At 37.1% G+C, this 18,630-nt stretch overlaps 1 protein-coding gene across 1 annotated transcript; it reads left to right on the top strand.

Moving 5' to 3' along the window:
* The first annotated feature begins 3,797 nt into the window (after positions 1–3,797).
* On the top strand, positions 3,798–16,031 carry LOC121301856 (pyruvate dehydrogenase (acetyl-transferring) kinase isozyme 2, mitochondrial-like). Its single transcript, XM_041231514.1, has 11 exons — positions 3,798–4,053; positions 6,086–6,227; positions 10,184–10,255; positions 10,495–10,679; positions 11,263–11,352; positions 11,773–11,850; positions 12,182–12,258; positions 12,384–12,482; positions 13,221–13,331; positions 13,731–13,844; positions 14,173–16,031. The coding sequence occupies exons 1-11, from the start codon at positions 3,936–3,938 to the stop codon at positions 14,314–14,316; spliced, it is 1,230 nt and encodes a 409-aa protein (XP_041087448.1). The 5' UTR covers positions 3,798–3,935; the 3' UTR covers positions 14,317–16,031.
* Positions 16,032–18,630: the final 2,599 nt, after the last annotated feature.

Below are 18,630 nucleotides of genomic sequence, written 5' to 3'. Positions count from 1 at the left end.
TTTTCTTGGCAGTCTCTGTAATGTATCATAGGTTTATTATGATGATTGTCAGGCTCCAAAAATGAAATAGTAATTACAGCACCCAAAAAAAGATGTGTTTCCAGATGAGTGACTGGCAATGGGCATAAACATCTGCTTTTAGGTACAAAATTGATAGAGCAACAAATATGTACTCCTTAACGATGCTCTATTTGGTATCTTAGTATTTTCAAAGTATTAGCCTAACCAGCACGCTTTGTGTTTTACATGCAAATACAATTGAGCCTCTTGCTCGTTGCCATGGCAATTGGCCATGGCAACCAGTATCCGCCGATCAGCCTTGTTTTTTTTTTTCTGTTTTGCTAGAACAGAGCTTGTCATGTATACAGCTGCTCCAGGTAAGACTAACCTAGTTAGGGTGATGTAAGGGCAACGTGTCTCTACGGTTACCATATTCGGCAAGGTCTGAACAGAAGGGTGAATTGTGGAATTATGTAATAAACCGATACCAATAAATTAGTTTAAACTGAACATTATGCAGAACATTAGCTTTTACACGTTCGTTTCTGTATTAATTACTTATCACCTGCCTTTTTTTTTTTTTTTTCTATTAGCTTTTGTCCTCTGTAATTTGGGACGCTCTTTAAAAAAATAAATAAATGAATAAAACCGCTGGTGATTTGAGATTTAGTTTTAACCGTGGCCCTGCTATTATCGTTTTCTCGAAGAAGAGCAATAACAATACATGCCTACTTTAACATATGTATAGCCAGGAACACCCTAAAATATCTGACACGTAGAAGAGATGAATAAGACAAATACAATTATCTGCATTGTTTTGGATATTGGTACTTTAATTAAACCCCAGAACAGTTAACAGTTAAACAGTGAAAGGACATTCTTATTTATTTCAAACCAATGTGTACATCCACAGATTTGCAAAATTAAAACAGTATGCTGTGTTTCTTCTAAAGTGCAGAACTTTTCTGTAAGTTATTACTGTACATGTACAAACAATGCCTACTGGACTTAAATAATTCTTTTCTGAGGCTACGATACACGTGTTACACTGGACTTTATAGCGTTATTTATCAGGGTTTTAGCAAAAGGAAGCAAGGTTTTCTGGTGCAGTAAATGTTCAGAATACAATGTTTAATTGCGTCCAGCACTGATCTATAATCAGGTGATCAGGACAGCATACTTTTTAACTGATGGGATTCATGCTGTATTCGACCTCTGAAATACATTTCTCAAATAAGTATATACATGTATACTATTCAAAAAGTTAGTTATTTTAATCACAGCATCTTCCAGATTTGAAGATGTACAGGCTATGCATATATACAGCATAACTAGTTTTAAAATCTTTTCAAGGGTGTTATTCCAGCTATGTCCTGCAGAGGTCGCATAACCCGCTGTTTCCAGAAGGTCTTAGAATCACGTTTTTGTAAAGAAACAATTTAATTTTTTTTATTTATTTATTATTTTTTTAAAGGTACTGTTTGATTAAAATATATTGCTGTACCAGATACTTTAAAACACGCTTCCTTCAGCTAAATTCCTGTGCTAGAATTTGTAAAATAATAATGGTTCAACAAATACTATTTTTAAGGACGCGGGGGTGTTAGGTTTATTGTACTGTTTTCACGGATGTATGTAATTGTACAAGAATGAACAATTATTATTGTAAAATACATATTAAATACATGTTCACCTCTGCTTTTTATATTAAGGAAAAAATAAAACAGTAAATTGCAAGTATTTTTTTTGTTGACATTTGTGTTTGATACATGTTATTAAAGTATTTTTAACAAATCCATCCTTCTTGTTGTTGATCATGCCATCATAAGCTTACAATACTTTATCTTTTCCAAAATCCTTATAATTTTGTTGTATATTGATTAGTTTCTACACTTTTTCATTTTGATTCATACTGTACGTTCACTGTGCAGCAGGAATTAGGATAGGGGTACAAAACTCTGGTCCAAAGTCTGTATTCAAAATTGCAGAATACTATGCTCGATAAGGCCCTAATGTCACAGTTCACTTGCAAATGAAAATGCACAAAACCAACTAATGAGCACAGGTTTAAAAAAAAATAATAATACACTGATAATATATTATACATACTATTACAATTTTCTTTAAATTCATTGTTTCTCATTTTATTTTTAGTTATCTGATTGGCCAAATTAACATGTGTAATAATTAGAATTACAACATGTACTAAATATTGAAACATGTACTAAATAATACATTTTTGACCCAGATGGACTTCCATAGACACAAACATGATCAATTATCAGTCAATACATGGGCTACCCTACACTGACAATGTCATTAAAGTAAAGCAACACTAACCTATGAGTCTCGAAATTCTAACAACAAAACAAAAAAAATGAAAACCGCACTAAATGGGGGCACTTGTGAATAATTGAATTTTTTTTGGGCAAGCTGTCCTACAAACTCGCCTCACTGCCACCTTCTCTGCAACACCGCCTGTCCCCATGCACAGGTGTGAAGAGTGGATCAGGTCAGGTCTGTCTGAAACTCCCGGCAGGGTCCTACCCTTAAGCTCCTCCTGGTGGTGCTGAACATGCAATGTACACTAATCACAGCAAGTGGTAAAAACTATATTAAATTCTATGTATTTATATCTATGTGTTACACAAAACCTGATAAGGAACACATGTCCCAGGTGAAGCAGCTCTTTGGGACAGTGTTGCATAAAAAAAAAATTATTTTATGTAGGTTGCTAAGACAGAGCAAGATCTGCGAACTAGCCGGAGCCAATACAATGTTAAAAATGCCCCCCAAAGAGCTTTTACAAAGCAACGAGCAAGCATTATCAAGCAAATTGTATATTTAGTATTTTTTTTTTTTTTTTTTTTTTGGTAAAAAAGCATTACATTTATAATGCATCGGTCAACCCTATTTTCTGCTTGCTCGGTTTGGATCCATATTCTACCTCTGTTTCATGAAAATGTGACTTTTTTTTTATTTAACAACAAACGTAATCGGGCTCTGCCCAAGAGAACCGGATAGTTTCATATTCAGCCTTTTGATCTGGAGGAATATCAATTAAAATTATTATTATCAGAGTGACTAGAAACAGTAGAAGACTTGCAGGCAGCAGCCTTTTGGAGCTTTTCCCTTTTACCAGTACAAATTATACTGCCAGTACAGGGATGGAAATAAGACTCCCATACTCCCATTGCATAGCAGTTTGATCCATTCTTGGTTTCACTATGAGCTCAATTGGACATATTTGACTTTGTTAGCTATACACTGTGGCAAATCAAGCTCGTAGTAAAACCTGGAATGGATGAATCTGCTATGCAATGGGAGTCTGATTTCCATCCCTGCAGTATGAAACCCTCCAAGAGACTGCTGCCAGTAGTTTCAAAATAATATCAGAGCTGAAGAAAGGTCAGTAAGTTTTAAAAATAAAGGCTATTAAGTTTAGATAAAGGGGTATTGGTAATCTTATTAAAAACAGCAATCTTAGTTCAAGTAAAAAAATATACATATTTAAAAAAAATCTTGCTGGCAGTAACATCTGCCTATTATTATTGCCAAACAAGTACAACATGTTTACAGAAAAAGCTGCAATTTATTTATGTATGTATTTATTTATTTGTCTTAATCCTTCAATGTATTTATGTGTCAACATGATCTGGTCAGCTGCCCCTTAGTTTTCAACTTTATGAAAGAAGACCCTTCCCTCTCCCTATTGGTTAATGTAATTGATGCAACAGCTTCGCGTCCCTATTGGCTGAGGGTGTAGCTTTATGTCACAGAGGCTCCTCACTGAGAAATTCAGAACACATAGCTGCGTACAGTCTTCGAAGCAGGGCTGGTGTCGACAAAAACACCGAGTCAAATCTTCAGTTGAATTCGGATCATCGTTATTTGTTGGCCATAGATGCAATTAATTCCTAACGTGCATCTTTACAATGAAGTTCGTCAGGTTTCTAATGAAAAATTCTGCATTAGCCAATGCACCAAAACATATTGACCATTTTTCGAAATTCTCACCGTCGCCTCTTTCTATAAAGCAGTTCTTGGATTTTGGTAAGTACTGCATTTGTCATTCGTATGTTAAATTTGTGTTTAATTATAATGTATCATTACCTTTGCCTTAACTGTCAAGCATGGGAATGCAGGCAATGTTGTAATCCAGCTGCATATAGCTAGACCTGTAAGTGGTAATGTTTATATAAAATGTACTTTTTAGAAACTGTTTATTTGTATGTAGTCGAAAGAATAAGTGCTTATTTACAACAATACCTGTATCCTGTATGCTAGGCTATATGAGTGTATCACATTACACTGATCGCTTTTGTTGTATTTATAATTTTCCCATTATTTTCACTACCCACAATATTAGCACGCCCACTGAGGATTTGCACAACTGATATCTAGGTAACCATTAGTTGCCACTTTGATGAAGTTAGTGAAACCTAGCAGAAAGGTACAGTTTAATTGCAGTGTTACTTGACGCTAGCATTATATAGATTAATCCCGGAAGATAGCACATTGTCAGCATTGACATTGTCACAGACAGGTTTATTGATGTTACTGATAAGATTGTAGAGTCCTATACATTCACAAAATCTTCAACTTAATCATATCTGTTCCCCTTTTTACCCCTTTTCAGAAAGAATATGTAGTTCAACTGCACAATGATGAGGGAAAAAGTGAAAACTATTGAGAATGACATGCCTTGAAATTGACTAAAACATTGCTGTGTAAAATAGTTTTCTGTGAAAAAAAATAACCCAACCGCTTCATGCAACACTATTCTGCAGCAAAGCTGTAATAAGCACCCAGGTTACATCAGCAGCAGCCCCACAGCTGCCAGGGAGCCAACAGCCACAGGATAAATCCGGAAAACCTTTGCCAATCATTGGCAAATCCTTTGTTGTTCTGCAGAGACAGAAGCACTGTGGTTAGCAGCTGCAATTCTTAACCACAGCTCAGCGTTTGTACTTTCATTTTCTAAGATCTACATGGACAATATAACAACATATTATTTACCATGTTTAAAAGACTCGAAAAAATGTTTATAATATAAGATTTGTGAAGTAATTTTTATGTCCTTCCAGGTTCATATATCAACTGACTTTAGTAACATTTGCTGGTGTTCAGGATATTCTGTTTTTGAAATATCACTCGTGTAGAAAAGTGCAACTTAATTAAAATTATGTGATCGTGTAGCATTTGTCTGATTAATATTCACAACAGCAACGTTTGTAATACTGTTTAATAAACACTGTTAAACCATATAGTGTTCAAATAAGTATACACCAGTATGTATTTGTTTATACAGTTTTCTACTAGCTGCATAACAAAATATGCTTGCTTTACAGCATGGTTCAAGCTGTTTTACATTTTGCCTTCATTGTTTTTTGTTAGTGTCCCACAGAAATGCATGTCCTTCGGGCTTTACACATGGTTGCTTGGTTAATTTAAATGGCCCTGTGCATTTGTGTGGCTTGCTATTGTGTGCTTGGCATCTTAGTACTCCCTGCTTAGTGTGCTGAACGTGTTGAAGTACAGTAAATGCCTTTGCCGTTATACTGCGTGGCATTTGCTGTCGTGAATCTTTATTATATATAGTGTGCTACCTGTCACCACCTGGCTTTGTGTGAGACATAGCTTTTGACTTTGAGCAGGCCAGATGAATTGGTTTAGGATATAAAGCTATCGTAACAAGTAAACCCCTGAAAAACAACAATGTTAAAAAGACCTGCAATATTCAGCACACACTTTTTATACAGATTGCACCCCCCTGACATGTCTCCTGTAAATGACATAAAAGCCATCTCCCTGTTTCAAATCAGTTGTTGCTACGATAGATGACGGATTTGACTTAGTTTTTAGGGCTTGCATTTGATGCTGTTACAGTATGGGCCATTATGGAAAACACTCTCTTACTGTATACACTACAACACTACTCGTACAGCCCCTCTGTGTTTTCCCATTTAAAATAACCTGTATACATATCAGCTGTGTAAAGGGCCACTGATGATAAAGCAGGTGTTGCAATAATAGCGACAACCCATACTCAAGTAACAGGTGTGATATTTTTTTTCCATTGCAGGCTCCACAAATGCATGTGAGAAGACTTCCTTTGCCTTCTTGAGACAGGAGCTTCCGGTGCGGCTGTCAAACATCATGAAAGAGATCAATCTTTTACCCGATCGGCTAATCAGCACCCCGTCTGTGCTGATGTTGCAGAGCTGGTAAGAACCCCCTTTCTGTCAAAGCAAATGCATTGTAAACAGGATACGTTGCATATTAAAGATTTAACAACACCGGTGGTGTAGAAGAGATTTACTAACATCAGTGGTGTAGAAGAAATTTAATAACATCCTTCTGATGGTTGCATCTGATTTGCATCCTGTCACCAGTTCACCATTTCAGTCCCACCCCCATGACTGTCTCATGCTGAGGTCCCTTGTTTGTGAAGAAAATAGGGGAAGGCCCCTCCGTTTAAAGACAGAAGACAGGGCTGCACAGCTAAACAAATGACTCATTCACCAGCAAGTGTAGACGTGTACTGCAATAGGTGCAGTAATCTAATATTGGTAAATGTTTGAGACATTCTTGCCAGGCCTATAACGAATCTTTGAGACATTAAAAAAAATGCTTTGTGGATGTATCATTATTAAAAGAGCGTTGTTTTTGCTTGACCTGTATACGTGAAATTTGCCTATTTGTTAGCGACAGTTTGGTGATTTGCCTTGAACAAAATTTTAACCACTGCTGCGGTTGTCTTGCCAGCTAAACGCTGTGAACTATGTCCCAGTTCCGCCTCTCCCACTTCTCACACAGTCACATGACCAATGTTGTTTTTTTTGAGGGAGCTTCTATTCGGCTAAAAAAAAAAAAAAAAAAGTACTGTACTGTGTACTGTACTTATGAACTATGAAAAAAGGAAACGGCACTTAGAACCAGTTAAAACCGGCGAGTTTGGAATTTGAACCTTTGGACAAGAATCATGTGTGATCATTTTATAAACCCATGCAGAACGCTAGCGAAGTGTTTTTTTTTTCAATGATCCGAATATTTACACAGACCAAGAGACGTGGCAAATAATATCTGAACTGGTCACAAAGCTATTTCGTTAAATAATGCTCAGAACCCGATTTATTTATGGTATGCTACTCTTATGATCATTTTAACATATCGAAAGTGCTTTCTTTTTCTGTCTAATCGGCTAAATAAGCAGCCTCACAGCAATGCAGATACACGTCTGAGTTAAGCAATGTGTAGCGCTAGGGTACAGCCGGGTATAAATGTGTTTGTTATCATTGGTTTAAAACGGATTTAGTACAGCTGTTCTCAGTTGTTTGTAATGCAGAATGTATGCGCCCCACACTGGGGAAGAGAATGTAATGTTCCCAACTCATGTTTTTGTTCTTGTGTTTTCCAATGAGAACGTCGTGTTCTATATAAGAAGGATCACTTGTTATGGACGGGGGAAGGGCATTCATTCCAGTGTCACCCGGATGATATACAGTGTGCAAATACAGTAAACAGCAACGAACAAATTGAAGACTCGCCCAGAACTTTAAAATTGTTTATTTCTGTTTGTTAGAAGTTGCAGTCCATTGTTAAGATTATAAACACATTTTAACCACATTGAGAGAGGAAAAAAAAAAAAAAAAAAGCATTGGTATTAAAAATAGCATTGGGAAGGAAAGTAAGCAAATCTTAAGTCTTGAGTAGACTGGTTTGGTTTGAATGGTTGTTTATTTTGTCCGTATTTGTTTGAGTACAGTGGTTGCATTGCAGGAAGGGAACTGCCTTAAGAACATTAGTTTATTGTGCCCCAGATTGAGAGGTAACTTGCTTTATTTTGCTATGAAGATTGTCTTGACTTTCATAACACTCTCACTACAGTGTTCAACAATGCACATTTATTTTTAAAGACAACCATGATTATTTAAATGTTTTTTTTTTTTTTTTTATATGCATGTCCTATGCAATAATCCAATAATGAAGCAGTTTCTCCTACTGTGTTTGCAAACCATCTTAATATGTAATACTAAATCTCCCTTTAATTTATTTTAGTCAATTGGGGTTACAGAAAAGAAGACTATTATTGTGGTTCATGAATTAGAAAAAAACAACCTGTACCTGAATCACTTTATTTTATATCCCGTTATCATTGAACCACATACCATGCGCCAACTAGCCAATATTTGCCTTGGTTGATTAGCAGGGATCAATGTTTGACTAAATATTACTCCCATCTCCCACAATCCAGTTGTAAAATGCCTCAGTGCAAGTTAGATCTGAAAGAAGACGGCAGTGTATGCAATTAGTGAGTTTGTCTTTCTGCTAACGACACAATACTGTGAAGAACTTTACCCCCATGACAACTCCCTGACAGCTGAAGCAATCCTATCCCGTCTGCGCACTGGTATATGTTACATGACTGAAACGAAGGGTAAAATGGACACCATGACAGCCAAAGTATGTACATTTATGTTGAAGGCTATGATTCTTTAAACAAAGCTACAGACTGGAATTACAAGCTACTGTACTCTGCTCACCAAGATTCACATTTTGTTATCTTGTTGTTACCTTTATTAAATCGTTAACGTTATTTACCAACCCAGGAAAAAAACAAAACAAAAATACCATAGTTGTTATCACAGACTCGGTAATAAGTAAATAAATAAATCACGCTTTCTGTATAAACGTAGCATGTTAAGATTGCTTTTTTTCATTTCATTAATGTGATGAAATGTACCGGTAATTTTATTTTAAATGTATGGTGCTTGCTTGTAACTTACTGTAACAAGTGCAACAACACAGTGTCGGGTCCAAACCGTCATCTGAGTGTAGAAATACTGTTTACATCCTCTCAATGTGCCCTTTATTATACCATTTAAATACTGATAAATAATAATAATAATAATCAAACTGCTGCTGATGTTGGCTCGTACAGCTCTGTGCAACCGGCATGGCAAAGCAACAGTGATGTGTGTTGTTTTTTTTTAAGGAACCAAGATTTAAATTAATATTTGCAATTGAAACAAAACTGAAACTTTGTTGGTATACTTATTTTATTTTTTTGGGGGGGGATTGTCCTGTGTTCTTCAACAAATAGGATATAGCCAGAATACTGGATGCAGCATGTCACAAATAGGTACTGTACTTGTAATTCTGCTTTTATTCACAATCTCATTGCTATTATTATTATTATTATTATTATTATTATTATTATTATTATTATTATTATTAGTGGTAGTAATGACAATACTGTAATAATAAAGAAAACCAAAGAATAAAAACAGTACTAATATTATTAGCTAATGCCTTTATCCAAGGTGGCTTCCTTAACATTCTCCAGCAGCTCCAAAAGGCTTTGGACCCAAACAGGGTTTTTATAGCGAGGGTGTACTGTAATTAATGTTTGACTTGTACGTTTAATATTCAACACATGCACATTAATATATAATGTGTGCACATTTGTTATTTTATTTTTGTTACTTTCTCCTCCCATAGTGTTCTACATTTAACAGAGGGTATAAAGAAGTTTGAATCAGAATCCAATATTATCCCTTACAAAAAAGTAATATACTGCAAGTATACTTGTGCCAAAATTGTCTGGTTTTAGTATACTGTGGCATGCACGGGGGAGGGCAGCAGCAGGGCTGGTCAGTGACGTAATCACACATGAAGACATAAGCCCGACATATGGTCCCTGCAAAGGAGCCGGCTCCCTTGTACAGTGGTATCAGTGCTATGCTTTAGCGTGAGAGGTCCTGGGTTCGTGCCCGTGAACAAATGGAAGACTGGAAAAAGCATGGAATTTTGATGTTGAAAAAGTATATGAACCCTGCTAGAGATAGACAGATGTTCATCTTTTTTATTTTATTATTCACCCTGGGAAACCATTAGAAGAAAACCCAGACGCAGTCCTAGGCTTACCAGTGATGGCAACACAAATAATCTTAGCACAGTGTGCACAGTGGTGATACAGTACCATGTTGGATAACCAGTGCTAAGTAGTTTAATACCAGAAAGTACTTTTTCAATGATTTCCAAACTCATAGTAAGCATTAATGGCGATTGATTAAGATTGCATATTTATTGTTACACTGCTATAAATATGTGTTCTCTGAATGCATGCAGGAATTCCCCTCATTTACCTGCCCCCAACCTGATTCTTCTCTCTCTTCAGGTACATGCAGAGTTTGTTAGATATCTTGAACTTTCTTGACAAGAGTCCTGATGACCACAGCGCACTAAGAGAGTAAGTACTGCTCCCTATTTATACCTGTGACCAAAGTTGAGGAAAGACTACTAAATACTACAGATGGGGTTAGGTGGCAGGGCTGGTTGCTTATCGTTGTTTTGGCTGTTACTGCCGTATGTGTTCAGAAATTGTTTCTAGCACTGTTGAGGGTTTTACAGTTTGGTACAGTGTGTGTTTGTGTGTATATAGCTTCCAGCAGTGCTTCTAACCCTTTTCTCCTCTCATTGTCCCTCCAGTTTCACAGAGGCCCTGGTTAAGATCAGGAACAGACACAATGACGTGGTGCCCACCATGGCACAGGGGGTGATTGAGTACAAAGAGGCGTTTGGGCAGGACCCCGTCACAAGTCAAAACGTGCAGTACTTCCTCAACCGTTTCTACATGAGCCGCATCTCCATTCGTATGCTCATCAACCAGCACAGTACGTGTGTTCAGTAAAAACTTGTCCATCTGCTCCCACCAGCTTAATTACCATTAGAAAAATTATCAGTTGTGATGGTCTTTTTGTTCTGTATTTTTACCTTTAATAAGGGGTATGCATATTTTGAAATTGCTGCTTCCTGTTACTTTATCACTTCATGTTCTGCAGGTCAATCCAATGGTGAGGCTAGACCATATCAGTTCGGCTCATTCCAGGTTTTACTACCAGCTTAATTAACTACCAAGTATAGGTAACATGTTCAGGAGTGGCTAATTAAGATGACAGTAAAATCTGCGTGGTTAAAACTGCTCTGCATTTGAAATCTTGTTTCCATCTGTGCGTGAATCTGGATTCCAGTTCAAATTCTTGGAAAACGACAAATTGAGTGCAGAGATGCTGACTGAATTGTTAGTTTTACACATTCATTTCTATAACAGATATGGAACCTGTGCACGTTTGCTGTCAGGCTGTATGGAATTTGCCTGCTTTTGCAATAGGAACTTCCAGTGGAGTTCAGATCATGCAGTTTAACAGTCTACAGCCTTGACCCAGAACTTACCTTTGTCATTCTCTATCTAATCAGCTCTAATCTTTGACGGTACAACAAACCCAGCTCACCCCAACACCATTGGGAGCATTGACCCAAGCTGTGAAGTGGCAGAGGTGGTTAGAGGTAAGAATGTTTACAATTAGCATCCAGAGTTGGTTAGAGGTAACAAGGTTACGTGCCACTGCTGCTTCACGTGTCCTGTCATGTGTACAATAACAAGGCCCTGGTTTGATCCATAAAGAGAATAATTGGATGTCTCCCTATAGGTTATATGTCTAAAACCAGTAGTCACAGTCCAAAATACTATGTAATACCAAGTACATTAAGTGCTACTCATCTTACATCAGAAAAGTTTTACAGCTACAGTACTTTTGTACAATATGCCATGAATGCCATGAGTGGAACGCAATAATTGCCAATTATGAATCTTTGACATTCTGAGCAAGCTTGGTATCATAGTGTTTATAATGGGAAGGGAAAATGCATTTTTGTTTAGATTTTTCAATGGAATAAAAATCTCACTTTTCACTTTCTCATTTTCAGATGCTTATGAAAGCGCCAAGATGCTCTGTGATCAGTACTACCTGGGGTCTCCCAAACTAGAAATTGAAGAAATTAATTGTAAGTATTAAAGCAAAAGCCAACACCGCTTGTCTTGAACTTTCCTTTTCAGTATTAAAGGCAGTCACACCTGTTCTAATGACACAGAACTGCATTGGTGAACTGAGTATGGCGTAGCGTTATAGTAAGCAGTTGCTAAGAGTCTGCACTTGTGCTCTTCAGTAACATGATCCTGTGTCATGCATTACAAGATATTCACATAAAACCTTCCTGTGATGCAATTACTAAATTTATATCGGATCGCATTATGACTTGTTTATAGAGGCTTCAATATTGACAAGTAATCTGCAGACCACAATTGAATGCATATGTCTTTTTTTTCCTTTTCCAGCTAACTGTCAGAAAGAGACAATTAGCATGGTGTACGTGCCATCTCATCTATACCACATGCTGTTCGAGCTCTTCAAGGTAAGAATACCTTATTATCTTTGTATTTCAGTTGACCCATTGAGATGGTATCTCTTGGTTAGATTATGGGGATATCATCTGCTTCAATGCTCCTCAAATACAGCTAACTGGATTTCCTTCTTCAGAATGCCATGAGAGCTACAGTGGAGACCCATGAATCTAGCCCCTCCCTTCCTCCAATCAAAGTCATGGTGGCACTCGGGGGTGAAGACCTCTCTATTAAGGTGAGTAGGAGCTTTTATCAGCCTGAACCCCTGTACAGTAAATCAACTTACTGTATCACCACGACCAGGAATATAGGGAACCTGCAAATAGACAGAGATATCATTTTAGCAGAAAAATATCAGGGATCTAAATACGCCAAATATTAGAATTACAAAAATAAACTAAATTTAACAACTAGAAGTCTTTCTCAAGCTCTTCAACACTAAATTAGGGCCAAACCTGTGATTTTACTTACTTTTAAAGACAAAAATAGACTAAGAGACTCGCACACACTTTTAGAGATGTTGGCCCCTTTATTTTAAAGATATAAACAATGTCTTTTAGCTCTGTCACTGGTTAGATCAATATAATAGCATGGCATCCCTAGGACCAGTTAAAATATTGAAAGCATACAGTTATGTAACTAAGGATTTAATTGTGAATTACATTTGAATGTTCTAATTCAGTGAGTTTTTGGTTTGTTTTTTAGTATATATAATTCAGGCTAGAATCTTAGGGTTAGTAATAATCCATCGCTACTAATTCTAGAGCAGATTACTGGAAAAACATTCTCAATTAGGATCATATTGATCTAGCTCTACAGTAATATCTCTCTGTTACTCATTAGTTTTTCAGTACAAAGTACAATTTAGGCAATATAATTCACTAGTGTCATGCTTCTTTCATTTACAACCATGGAGAATGTATGACTGTTGCTTTACAGTGTAACTAACAGGTTGCATTTGGTTTGTCTGCAGATGAGCGATCGAGGTGGTGGTGTCCCTTTGCGTAAGATTGAGAGGCTCTTCAGCTACATGTATTCCACAGCACCTACCCCACAGATCGGCGATTTCCAGCAAACCCCTCTGGTAAGACACTTTATTGAATCAATGACACGCTCACTAAATTCAAAACACAAAACATATTGGAAAACTTTCTTTAAGTCTACCTGAATATCTAATTATGCCCTTTTAATTGATCTCTGTAGGTCTGGGCTCAAAACCGTCAGGACACGAATAAATTGAGTTGAGCAGTCTAAATTGACCCCCATTTGATATTAATCACACATTCAGCACACAATTCAGAACGATGGCTTGAACCAAATGGTATTAGATTGCATTCACTCAGCTGTTGGGTGAAGCTTGTATGGTGTCTGCAGACCTCGTTCCTGACTGTAGTCTGTAGCCAGTGCTTCTGCCCATCACCTTTTCAGGAAGACTTAATCCAGTGACCAAGTTAACAATGTATGTTGTCCTTGACTTTGCTAGGCTGGTTTTGGATATGGACTTCCTATCTCGAGACTCTATGCACGGTATTTCCAGGGAGACCTTCAGCTGTACTCAATGGAGGGGTACGGCACAGACGCTGTCATCTATTTGAAGGTAATTAAAGCTACAGTTAGACTGGTTTACACTCAGATGTATAAAGTAAATGTTTTTATAGTATAAGAAAAATAATGCTGTAAAACGATAACTATAGTTTTCTAGTTTACAATAAATAGTATAGGGGAATAAGTGCTGTTAAATAGTCCTAAATTAATATTATTATTATTATTATTATTATTGTGTTGCCTCGTGCGAAGTTAAAATGAGATGATCTTTTGCCAATATGCCAGTGTTTAACATGAAAAGCTTTTACAGTCTGTGTACGTTTTTATTCAAATTTCAAAAGCTAGATAGTAATGTTTTGTTTAACAATGTTGTTTTTTAGGCTTTATCAACCGATTCTATTGAGAAGTTGCCCGTCTACAATAAATCTGCCTGGAGACACTACAAAGTGAGCCAGGAAGCGGATGACTGGTGTGTCCCTAGCAAAGAACCCCTAAATCTGGCTGTCTACCGGGCTTCAAAGTGAGCAGAGAATTTACCAGGCCTGGTAACCTTGGAAACTGAACTGTCAACTTGAAGAACATAGAGGAGGAAAACAGAACTATCATTTAACCTATGGGGGAAGAAAGGAATCAGGGCCCTGTCACTGTAGTAACAGTGAAAACCACAGATTAACCCAACTTATAAAAAGTAGCTTGGAGAGCTACACCAGAGTTGGACACTGCCCTCACATTCACAAGGTCAATACATTTGAGAGTGTTGAAAGAAGCAGCCTTTTGTAAAAAGGACACGTATAAGACATTGGGATTGTCATTTTCCTTTTTTCAGTACTGTGTTTTTATACCTCATTTGGTTTCCAGTATATTATAATTAATTGTGTGTGCCTCAGTTTTGGTTATCAATATATACAGTAGACCCCCAGAGTTACGAACACCAAACCTACAAACTGAACGCTCTACCGAACACCCCACTTTCAACCGGAAGTATGCAATCACTCAACCATGCATGCAATGCAACCTGACAGGCGCTCCTATAAGCGCCGTGCTGGTCACAGAGAATGCAAAATTTGTGTTACCAACAAATGTATCTAGAGAGGTGAGGCAGATTTCAACATTTTAGTTTTAAACAAAGCACAGTTTTTTTTTTTTTTCCAAGCCAAATGAGCCAAGCTGGACGAATGCATTCATGGATGTTTCAATCTGTGTTTTTGCTACAGTTACGATTTCAATGAGAACTTAAATGTGGCCTTTTTTCAATTTATAGTACTGTTTTAAAGACTTTAGAACCACAGCAATATGAGTATTGTATTACTGTACTGTATTTGTAGTATTCGCCAGATTGAGGGTGTAGATAGCAGGTGTGCACATTTATTAAAACCACTGACTTACGTCGAGCAGGGGAAAAACAAAACCGAGAAAAACGTGAAGGCTTTGGCCAGGGGTGTGAGAGCCAGAGAAAAAGGGTGTGGCCCAGAACTTAAATAGGGAGATTTGGGTGGGGCAGAACAGGGGGGAGCCATAGCCCCTGCCCCCTGAACAACACTTTAAGGTTACAATATTTATTTGTAGAATTGAGTTGCTTGGGAGTTTGCAAAAGTGAGATTCTCTAGTTGCCAAATACCTACACGACCTCAGTAACTGGCCAGTATTGACCCACGAAAGCATAGCACTTTGTTGCAGCTCAGAAGTGATGCTAGATTTTGCCTGTGTAGTTTTATTTATTTTGGATATTGAGCTATGCAGCCTTATCTCCAAATACCTAGAAATCAAGCAGTTCAGAATCGTCTATGCTGTCATATCGGGGTAGGTTTAATAGCGACAGCCTGACTTCAGTACCCAGTGTAATTTTACTATTGTTAGTAAAACTCTAACAAGCAGCCATGTTTTCTTCTTTTCATTAAATGTATGAGATGCTGGAAAATAATTTTAAGTGGATTTATGTTTCTCCAATAATGAGTTAATTTTCCAAGTACTTATTAGCTAAATGCAGGTGCTGCTGTGGAATCTTTACTTTCATGAGGGTAGGGGTCTTTCTGATTTCCTCATTCCAGAAAGACATGAACGGCATTCACTCTGTTGGCTACTCTATAGTGTGTTTTATGGAAAGAGCATGTCAGAGACTGTTCTGAGGTCCTAATAGCATTCTAAAGAATTCAGTGTTGTTTGTTCTTTAAGAAAGTGTTTCTGTATGTTTCCATTTGATTTTGAAGCTCAATAAATGCATACTGATGCACAATAAAAACGCAAGTCTAAGTTTTACATCAGTAGCTCATTGGGCACATACATAATGTTATTTACATTTTAAATAGTGAACAGATAGGTTTGTTGATTGTTTGAGTAGTGTTGGTCGTTTGGATAACAAAATACTGAGCTCAAGTCATGTGACTTTATAAAAACGCCAAATGCTCAGTGTTTGGTATTTGAGTTGAGTTAAAATTGCCAGAATTAGCTGATTAAGTATCTGTTTAAAGAGCCATTCAAAAAGACACGATTTTAATTATCGCAAGAAAAGCGAAAGATACCACCATGCCCCGCTTGAGTAACAAAGATCGCCTGGTTGCTATCGGCATAATTGAAGGCGGTCTGACTGTGAGAGAAGTTGCCCAGAGAATGAGATGTTCTGCTTCAACAATGAGTGAGGGACAGGCCACACACATCCTGGAAGGCAGAGCTGTATGTGTCAACTCTGCCAGGATTGTGTTAATGTTGAGGGAGGTCTTACCTGATGCTAACTTTGTAATGTTTTCATTTTGACAGTGTGTGACATTTCATACTGAAAACTCATGATTCTTTGATCTGTGTTTGTGTTCACATTTTCTGTGATTTTGTTTGATAACTATGTTTAAAATATTTGATGAAGTCCATTAGGCCTGAGTTGTGTTTCTTTTGTGCACCAGTGTATATACTTGTATCAACCATAAACAGTGGGTCCACTCACTGAAAACCTATACTGTACTCAAGCAAACATAAAATAAAAAATGTGATTTTATGTAGCCTACTGTCACTGAATGTATTGTTTGAAAGTTCATATTTTTGTAAATAAACTACATTTTCCTAGATGAGCACCTTATTATCTTTGTGGGATAAAATTCAATTTTGTGAAGTTCTTTCCAGATTTGAGTTAATTTCTTTATCACCTTTTCACAATTCATGCATTCGAAGGAATCACACCTACACCTACCATCCGATGTCTTTGGGAGGTTTAGTGAGGGCTAGATTATAACATGGCGGGTGCAGGGGTTCAGTTTTCTAATGTTTTCTACCTTACAAACCATGTATGTTTTCTATCACTAAACCTCTAACTGCACTTCTGTTAGATATAGACAATGAATAGCTGACTATTTTGACCAGTCAAATAGAAAAGTGCCAGACGACCTCAGAAACCGGAAGCCGTTTTTTGAAGTAATTGCAGGTTTTAGATGGACGGAACTGCAGTTGTGGTTGGAATCCATTGACATGTAAATGACTCTTTCGTCTTTAGAACAAATCCAAGCTGTAATATAGTGGACGAACAATTAAGCGTTACGTTCACAAATAGAGGTGACTACTCAACCTATTTGAACCTATTAGTTTTGTCTCAACCGTTAGACTATCAGACTCTGTACTAAGGTGCAACGGTTGTATGTATGCTGTCTTAGCTTTTACCAGGATAATATACTGCTATTATAATGTTATCCCTATTGAATCTGAGGTTTAGCCATTATCAGGTGTTATGTTACTTGAATTGTACCCCATGTCAGTGCTATCTCAATTTGACTTGAGTTTATGATATTTTGCAAACTATGCCAGCCCTATTAAGGTTGAATGAACTGGAATCTTCCTGTGATGCACTGAAGCATTTCTCAACATTATAACAACCAATCAGTGTTTTCCTTGAGGTTATTCCAGGTTGTCAGCAGTATGATGTCAGAGCCACAACCCCATTGCACTACACCAATCGGCAAGGTTTTGACAGAATTGGGTGGTTCAATTTTGCTACTCAGCAGAATCTCTGCACAGGAAGCTAAAGGGAAGTACAACTGACTGCCAGATCACAATACCTGCTGGTAACCTTATCCATCAATAGCAGTTTACCTTTGATCCACCTGACATTCTTATTATCAAATGATCTCATTTTGATGATCAAGCAAAGCTTGTTTCTTCAGAGACAACTGCTGGAATATTATCAAACATCGTATCAGCATTTTTCCTACATAAAATGAATAATTGCCTCAGTAGCCCTATTAATATCTTAAACGATTCATTTATAATAATTTAACATACAGGTAGGGCCCAATTTAGTATTCTGCTCACTTCTATCGAACTAAACATCATGTCACATAGTCTAGTCTCATATAAGTCCTTCAGCAATTAGTTGTTAAATATTATCCGTAAAAATGCCTTTGAATTCATTTTAACTCATTTCACTGACATGAATTTTTAAATATTTCTAGTTCTAACAAGAGTGAAAAAGCAGTCTATCGTAGGTTAATGATTATTGTTAACAAGCAGACCTTCAGGGTAGTTGCCAGTTTTTTCTGAATACTGAGCTGTATTTTTCTGTACTTTGCAGTCTGACGAAAACCCATTATTTCTTTGTGCCAGCACGATAAATCATTTAGCCCTTCAGTCTTGAAAGTTTTACAATGATCAGAGTTTATACATTTTCTAATCTGTCTCAGGAGAGCATGCATGTGGCTTCACTTAGTCATATTCAGTGGTAATGTAGTGGCATTGCAATGGCTCTTCAATGAACTTTGAAAGGCAAAAATAAATGAGGATTAGACACAGCCAGATTTCGATCTTCATCTCAAACACAGTCCAAAGACCACTGTACTGCACAGGAGGCAATTTTTGAGTTC

This window comes from Polyodon spathula, chromosome 28, assembly GCF_017654505.1.
Source record: "Polyodon spathula isolate WHYD16114869_AA chromosome 28, ASM1765450v1, whole genome shotgun sequence".
In the NCBI taxonomy this organism is placed as follows: domain Eukaryota; kingdom Metazoa; phylum Chordata; class Actinopteri; order Acipenseriformes; family Polyodontidae; genus Polyodon; species Polyodon spathula.
Note: the sequence above shows the minus strand (reverse complement) of the source record. Positions and strands in the feature narration are given on the sequence as shown.